A 9,210-nucleotide genomic window follows, 5' to 3' on the forward strand; every position below is an offset into this window, starting at 1 on the left:
GTGTAGGCGGGATAATCGATCCCCGGCTCACCCGGCACATTTTTTCTGATGTCGGATAGGTCTGAAAGAAAAAGAAAGAGTGAGATGGTAGCAGATTCATTACACTACGGCAAATCAAGCATGCCATTTAGGAATTATTTTCAAATTGTTGAACTCTCTAGAAGTAATGGTTTACCCGATATATAATCGTTAACGAAGCTGCACAATTTATACAATTTTAATAAAACTTTTTTTTTTAATTTTTTGTAAATAAATCAACAATACACTTAACAAATATGGTTGAGGGGATGTATATAACAATCATATTTTTAGAGAGTGTGAATTTATGAAAAAATTATACATAAAGTCTACAAAGAAAAATATCTGCGAGAAATAGGGGTTTATAATTATATTATACCTTTAGAATTAAGGAGGTTGTAAGGCAAATGTAATATGTTAAGAATTACTTGAAAAAATTACAGATTATTCTAAATTGCATTTAAAAGTAATATAAAAAAATTAAAGACAGTTGACCATCTGGATCAAAAGTTATTTCCATAAAAAAAAAAAGTAATATTTTTTTAATTTGTGCTCTAATAGAAATATATGAAACTGTATTACAAAATAATGATAAAAATCTCAATTTTTTTATATAAATACTATATGAATTAAAAAATATTTATGTAAAGTTACACATTGAAATGCAGACATTAATTGTTCAGTAAATAAACAAAATATTTATTTGTTATAAACTAATTGGTGAATGTCAATGAAACTTTGCATAAGTCATGTTTAGTACTTAATATATTTATATTAAAAAATTTAGATTTTTCTTATTATTTAAAAAATTTTTGTTTATAACAATAAAACTAATAACAAATAAAATAAATAATCTATAAAAACGTGTTGCTCAATAAAAACAGAATGTTATGAACATAACTTTCACATGTATGTAGTTTGTTTAAAGCGTAAATATTAATATATGTGTTTTTTGCCCTTACAACGTCCTTAAATGATACAATAAAATAAAATAATATAACGCTTATATGGAAGGTAATAATACTATCGCCACTCATTTATAAGAGGAAGAAATGAAGTAAAAAGTGTCGTTAAGCATGTGTATCTAGTCTCATCGTCGATCGTTGATCAAGGTTGCGGAAAATAGGCCACGATGATCGCGCTGTGTCTGTGATATTTAGTTTTGCAGTTATCGTTCGTGCTCAGACAGATAACGTCTTGTAATTTACTGGCATCCATATAATCAATGAGATTTTTCATGACCTATCCACAACACAATTTTTTTCTGTAACATCGCGGTACCTTTCACATGAGTGATGTTCCATTCGCTTCACCGGGAACAACATGAATTAATAGTTATTCACGCGCATTTATCCATCCATATTTATGGCAGCAGTATTTACCTATATTTACGAGACATTTCTAGTATCCTTCTAAATAACATGAATAATTTTACAGTAGCGAAAAAATTAACTAAAATTTTGAGTTATGATTTTCATAAAATTGTCAATTGCGACGTCTACAATTAACTTCTTGTAATTATCGGCGCATCGTGGCACCGATTGTCCCATTCATCGCTACGCGTAGGTTTTATGAAAGATATTAATTGCCCTGCGCCACAAGAATTTGCAAGTCCTGAATGAATGGAATGTCATTCTCTCTCTCTCTCTCTCTCTCTCTCTCTCTCTCTCTCTTTCTCTTAAGTGATTTTTAAATAATTATATAAGGAAAATATAATTACGCAATGCAAAAATGAGTAAGGCGGTACCCACCTTACAATTAGTCGAAACCTTAGTATGAAACCGTCTATTAAAAGGCAGACACAAAAGGAAGGATTTTCATTTAATAATGAAAATGCAAGTAGAAATTGTGCTTTTGGAATTTACGAGATTATGAGAAATACAAGAACAAGGAAAGAAATATATCTAAGGCTTTAAAAATTGATTTCTTCAGAGATTAAAGATTTAAGATTTATAAAATTTATACTAAAGTTTAGAACATTAATTACTTAACTCACCCGTTATATGATCGTATGGCTCATATTGACCACCCGCGGATCCATAGCTGTCAAATGCACCGTCCTCGTTCGGATCGAAATATTTACTGCAAAGGCGAACGATTAAATTAAGTCGCATAATCGAATTCACGCGGAAGAAGCCGCTTAGCAAGAACGCACCTTCCTCTAGTTCCGTCGATCGCTCTGCGTGACAGGAAACTCCTCTTAGGAACTCCATGTTCAAGACTCCGCTGAACGATGCACAAAACCGTCGTCACGAGACCTGTACACGAAGGAGAGAATCTGTGTATAAATCGCTTGCAGAAATTGCGAAATTGCGCTGGAATGAATATTATAGAATAATAGATTGTGCGACAACCATTAAAAGAACTTGGTGATTCGATTATATATTACAGTTTATATATTACAGTTTATATAAATAAAATATATATTACAGTTTAAAATTTAAAATTCTCTAACATCAGACATTCAGGTTTTCATTTATTGTAGATTGTAATTTACCAATGTTGTTCAAAATTTGTAATTCTGAGTGCCGTGTCGTATATCAGTATTCACGTTTATTGCTTTCCTCTTTCTTAATGGAGATAGAAATCTTGAATAGTACTGATTTTTTTTAAACAATGCTACATTTCATCAAATATATTTATCGTGTCATAAATATACGTGTATACCATTGGAAAATTTGTGTTAAATTTAACACAAAAATGTTCTAACGGTGTAAATTTACATATGGAAAGAAATTTTACACTGAAAAAAGAGTATCTAAAATTAGTGTATAAAAAAACTATATAAAAAATGTGAAAATAATTTTATTTGAACCATCAGAATAATTATATAAGATGCTTAAACTGGTTATTAGAATGTTAAAACATTTTACAGCATTCTCATCAACGTTTAAAGTTTTACGTAATTATTTTGACCCAACAAAATTATTTTTTAGATCTATATCTAGTTAAATTTTTAGATACTTCAACAAAACTATTCTGTCCGTGTAGACTATATAATCTATTATAATTCTGAAAGAAGGTTTCAATGGAATCCAGTCAAGTTTCTCATTATCAAGAAAAAATCTCATTGTTTAAACTTTTTTATTCGGATAATGAGTCTATGAATTATAAGCCAACTCCTTGATTCATCCTCGCGAAGCGTTGTAGCCGATCACTGAATATCGCTCGAGTTTGATTTCGTAATCGGTATGGCGTGAAAGGTCGCTCGGGATGGAACATCTCCACGATCTTGTACTTTTGAGGCCACGCTAAAATTGAACTCGCGCTCTATGATCGTATTAAGCAAGGTATCTCTTAATTCACGATTGACCATGAATGATCACCGATGTCACGACTCGGCAGTTGATCGAGAAACTCGAATCTCCCATGATCCCATGAAGATAACACGAGTCTTACATGGCCTCTCCGCTTGATTTATTACGGCGAAAGAGTTCGATCCTGTCTCATTATTCATATTTGCGCTTAGATGATCGATGCGGCATCCTTGTAGTATTGTCACGACGTTTCTTGCGAATAAGCAAGATCGTTCCCTTGAATCAGTGACTTGAGTCAGATGCTTTCTGTGGCATTTCGAAAAGCGAGAGATAATTGTCATCACATTATATAACGCCGTTATATAATTATACAACATAATTTAATATTACGCAATATAGCACGATAATATGATTCGAGGGCTCTTGCTGATCATTTAGACGACGCCAATGAAATCACGTTTCTCTGGTTACAATGTGCAACTTTGTCTTCTCGATAATTTTCTTCACTATAAGAACTGAATGGATTAAAACATTAATTGCTATTGACTCGCATAGGATTGAATTTTCTTTACTAACAACTTGCGATTTAGAAGAGTCGAAGTCAAAACATTGATTGCAACGCTTGATTTGATAATATACTATTACTGCATGTCCGCCATATAAAGTTGTCGAAGCTTGATGTCCTCCGTAATTTCGTTGTCATTATCCGTAGTCAGCAACATGTGAAATCTTTCGAAAGATCGACAGGCCGACAATATCCACTTTATAAAATGATGTTCTTAAACGCACGTGCTCGCTCATTGTGGCTGCCATTTTCAATGGCATTAAAAGGACACAAAGGCCACGAGGAATTGGCACGACAAAAACTGGTGGTCGTGATAGAGCGAGCTTATTCGATACATTACAAATCGCTTGATCTGCGAGAAATCGCCCGTGAATTTATTTTCTGTCTGACTTGTCGCGAAATTAATGATCAGATGGTTCAAAAAGATAGGCACGCAGAATGACGCGAGACCTCCGAGAGAAAATGTCGAGTAACTTGTAATAACGGCAGAACGAGACGAGTAATTAGCGGCGTCAATTTCCGGTGGCGAAAGGGTCCCCGCAAACAACGCTCTTTTAAAATTCGCATCGCTGAGAGACTCAAGATAAATCAGATTTCACGGTACTACTTCAAATAGTTGCCCGAGTCAATTTAACTGCTGCTGATGACTTCTTACGTCAAGCATTTGCAAATAGGATATTTTAAATTTATAGCGAATTCACTTGCATTACTCTAGATTAGTGCATACTAAAAGTTGCAATAATATACAGCAAAGTTAAATGTAAAAGCAATTTAAACGATTAAATGTATCGTAAAGGAATTACATACAGAATTACAACATAATATTATATAGTGGAATTATATAGTGGATAATTTTGGGACTCATTAAAGATGTATGTAGATATGTATACCCACGTTTAAAGTTATGACATACAAATAAAATTATTATTCTTGAATTTATTGAAATATTAACAAAAGCAAAAATTACAACAATTAATTACATTAAAAGAGATAAATTAAATTCGATTATATCAATGTGTGTATCTTACAAATTACAATCTATAATTCTATATTTTTTAACGAAAGTATTCGGAATCAGGAAATTTTCATAAACTTGAGATGGACATGCTTTATCAAGCAAATCTAGGTAATTCAGCGCATCCATGTAATATTATTAGTACCGTCACGAGCTATATACACGTCCAACATTTTAATCAAAGCGCCGACGTGATTCGCACGTGAGCAATAAAATTCTTCACGGCAATTGCTGCAATTTACACGGTGCATTTATAAACGCATACGTGAATGCGTCGAATTGTCGAAATCGTTGCAAAAAACATAATAATTCCGACGTGCCTAATACTTCGGTGTCATAGAGAGATTTAATTTATGAGCGTATTACTTCGATGTTCTTCTAATATATTGCATGAACGTCATCTCGAGTTTGCATGAATGGATCGTCACGGCGAAATGTGGATTAATGATATTTTCTTAATTATAACTAGATCGTGGTCGACCAGTTTTCCTCAATGATTGATTAAGCTTGCTACCGATGCAAAGATGGCTGAGAAGAGGCTATCTTTCGTTGCGTAATATCCGCGAGTGTAACAGACAGAGAGGAAGAGGAGAGAGTAAAGATCTTCATAAATTAAATTCTTCATGAACAGTACTATGAGAATACTTTATGACTTTAGTTTTCTCTCACAATTAGCCTCTGGTAATTTACGATACAATCTATTTGCAGCAACTAACAATATTTTCTTATTGTGTGTAATAATATTACATTTTGTATATAAATATTTCAATTTTAAATTAACAGCTGCAGATTGAAATAATGTAAACGCTAAAATCTTTGATTTCTCGATGACTCATTTGAATAATAAGAAGGTTTTGCCTTAAAATAATTTTTTATTCAAACAATTTCTTTTTTTTAATTTTTTATCAACTTTTTCCTTAATACAAAAGTTTCTAGATACTCGTTAATTCTTAGTTAATGTTCACAATTCTAATTAACATGTTCGATTATTTGATAACAGAGAGAAAATTTAATTCGCTAAATGATTAGAATTATAAAAAGAACGATTTTGTTGAAATATCTACAAATTTGGATAAATACAAATTTAAAAATAATTTTGATGGACCGTTAAAATATAATATAGAAAACTCATGCGTAATGAGAAATGTTCCAAAAATTGACATTCTAGCAACCAGTTTGAGCGACCTTTATAATTATTTTGATGATATGACAAATTTATTTTTAATCTATATTTAGCTAAATTTTACACAGGAAAAAATAATGTATTAACAACATTAACCAGCAGTCTAATTGAAAATATCTTATTAATTTAATAATAGTTAAAACAATTAAATAAAAATAAGTAATAATAGTGGCTATAAGACAATAATAACAATAAGCCATTGAACCACAAAACGCACGATTTCAATTAAATAACTTTTTATTAAATCAAGAGCGTATTGTTTCATTAATACTGTTATTAAACTAATAAATAATAATATCATTTTCATTTAAACTGCTGTTGATCGACTAATATCGTTAATACATTTTTATTTTTCGTGTAGACATATTTTAACAAAACAATCCTTTCCGTGTATTTTAATCTATCTTTTAATAATTTTTATAAATGTATAAAATACAATTAACTATGTTTAAGAATTAAAATGTAACGTTATTGGTAAAATATTTAATGAATTATATCAGTATTAAGTATTAGAATTTTTTATTATTAAATAATCATTTTTTTTCTATAAAAATTAACATTTATTTTGTAAATATGTATATATATAAAAATATTATATAAAGCATAAAAATATTATGTCATAATTTCACATCATACGATTATGGTCGTCATAAGTTTTTACGAGTTTAACCTATCATTGATGTCGAGTCATCGAGTTCCCACCGACATAATTGACTCACGATCTCTGGCTCTCGCTTTCATTATTTCACCGTCGCTGTCTGTTGTGATCGGCATGTCGTTAAAAAATTATTCAATCGATGAAAGCCCGATGCGGGCAATTAACATACGTAGCCCGGTTGTCTTACCTGCCTGCGGCGATAAACTAACACGTGGTCAAAATAAACGAGAGGCAAAAGATTGAACACTGTCACTCATATGATCGACACACGATAGCCGATCATTGGGGGGATGATTTAAATCCAGGTTTCCCACATGCGGCGGGACACACGTGCGAACATTGACACTTACACAGAATACGCAGGCTAATTTTCGGCATTTTGTTCGGTGTCGCATGGGCGGTTTATGGACGGGGGCTCCGATTACTCTCGTCCACCGTGAAAAGCGACGGCTGATGCACTGCGTACCTCGACGCGATCACCTCGACTCGACTCAGCTCTCATCGGACTCTTCCTCTCGATCGGGGCCCGTCCGTCGCCGCGTCTCCTCGCCGGCCGGCGCGGTAGGGATTCCTGATCGTGGGACCTCTTACCTTTCTTCTCGTGGGGCCCTCTCACCTGCGCGTATCTACGACCGGCCGGGCCATCCCCCGCGTGAGGTGGAATTCCGCGCGGGTCGCGCCTCTCGCCGGAATCTCTCCGTATGTGTGGAAAATCCAACATCCTCGCTTCTCCGTTTAAATTGTTTAGAAAATGAGTTGATAAACCCAGTCGATACGGATTTTCCCTGTTTGCCAGATAATCGAACATTTGTAATTAGTTAAACCAAACATTAAATAAAAATGAAGAATATTAAATAAAAATTATTTACAATGTTTTAAAGATGATCATTAATCACTAATCAATCGTATTGAATTGCTTGTCAATTTAATTTATGACATTACTTACTCCAGTTTTAGTCTAAAACTGTATTTCAAGATCGATGAGTAATCGACGCGCAGTTTGCTTGAACTGACATTGTAAAAATTCAAACAAAAATATTGTTAGACACCAAGATCCGCCTTGAATGTGACCCTCTTGATTCTCATTTGTATTAAACCAACAATCCTAATTGGTACTTTGAAATTTCAAGAGTCCTGTGTAACTGACAAAACTAATCTTTGCTTAAAATTAATATAATTAAATTATTTCTTTTATTTTGAAAGTCAAAATCTCTTCAAGGATAAGATTATGTAACTTAAAATTAAATAAGATTGTGAAAAGCATTCATTACGAATAATTTTTTACAAGCTATTTGGAGATTTGGCGAGTAATTGAAAAAAAATGTCACTGAATCTGGGAATACCAATTAGGATTAAGAACACGAATACTCAGTAAACATCAAGTAACATAACATCAAATTAATTTCACACTTAACAATATAAATATACACATGTTGTATGTAACAATTATATTGTTGAGGTAGTAAACTTCAGTTAGAACCATCTGTTGCTACTAACCGAGAGTCATATTAGTCGAGCATTTACACGTATTAGACGAGTGTTCCGGCGTTTAGCGAATAATTGCTCGTACATTACTCAAAATTGCAGGTAATATGCAAATACAGATAATCTCCATCTCGAAGAATATTGAAATCACTTGGTCCTTGAGACGTAGAAAGCGACGTTATTCCACGCTCCATTCGTGAGGGATTAATTCAGTATGTATAGAAGGCTACGTGTAATCGAAGTAAGGCGACACATTATATAAGTTCGATGACATTGCCTCAGTTCGCGGCGTACACACGTGACCGTTTTCGCCTTTTGCATAACCGGCGATCTCGTCTCTCCCACCTTCGGCTTTTCTCTCAGGAGAGTGACCACAGCTGCAGTAAGTCATACGCCATTTTCACCTGGTGTGCGCGATTTTTCGAGGCCGCGAGATCACCTCTCGCTTGTGTGAGTGTTATAACGGGTCGGCGATCGGTATCTTAATTAAGAGCAAACACTCACGTGGCCCCCTGGAGCGCGGTTTTTTGTTTAATTAAATTTTTTTATGGTAAGAGGGAGGGACGTTTGCGTGGCAGACCGCAAGCCATTACGTTAAAATTAGAGCCTTACTTTCGTCGACATGCGCGGAACATTACGCGTGCCAGAAATTACAGAGAATTGGACAATATATACGAGATACACACGGAGTGTCCCAGAACTTTGTCACGTATGACAGATTTAATGCTTGACCTAGTAGATCTAACTATAACGCGTTAGGAAATTATTTAAAATTTAACTTAAGAAATAATACTATAATATATACAGGATGTATAGAAAGTAATGAAAAATCTTTCGCATTGGGGCAGAATGGACTAAACTGAGAAGAAAAGTCCTCTACCATTTTACAATTTTCGTAATAGTTAACAAGATATTAATTACTAAAAATTGTCAAAAATTAGTGTTCAATAATTTTTTACTCAAATACTATCAACTTTACAAAAAAACTGAAAGAGACAAAAATTGTTCACTTTCTTCTCATAAAGCTCT

At 33.3% G+C, this 9,210-nt stretch overlaps 1 protein-coding gene across 1 annotated transcript in view; it reads right to left on the minus strand.

Annotated features, from left to right (window-relative positions):
* Positions 1-7,244, minus strand: part of LOC108728419 (uncharacterized) — a 12,883-nt gene extending 5,639 nt beyond the window's left edge. Inside the window, exons 1-4 of the mRNA XM_018456976.1 lie at positions 7,047-7,244; positions 2,174-2,276; positions 2,015-2,100; positions 6-61 (exon numbers count right to left, since the gene is read on the minus strand). Of these exons, the coding sequence (XP_018312478.1) occupies positions 6-61; positions 2,015-2,100; positions 2,174-2,276; positions 7,047-7,074 (273 nt within the window). The 5' untranslated portion in view covers positions 7,075-7,244. The remainder of the gene's footprint in view (positions 1-5; positions 62-2,014; positions 2,101-2,173; positions 2,277-7,046) is intronic.
* Positions 7,245-9,210: the final 1,966 nt, after the last annotated feature.

Source organism: Mycetomoellerius zeteki, unplaced genomic scaffold, assembly GCF_001594055.1.
Source record: "Mycetomoellerius zeteki isolate Tzet28-1 unplaced genomic scaffold, Tzet1.0 scaffold612, whole genome shotgun sequence".
Lineage (NCBI taxonomy): Eukaryota > Metazoa > Arthropoda > Insecta > Hymenoptera > Formicidae > Mycetomoellerius > Mycetomoellerius zeteki.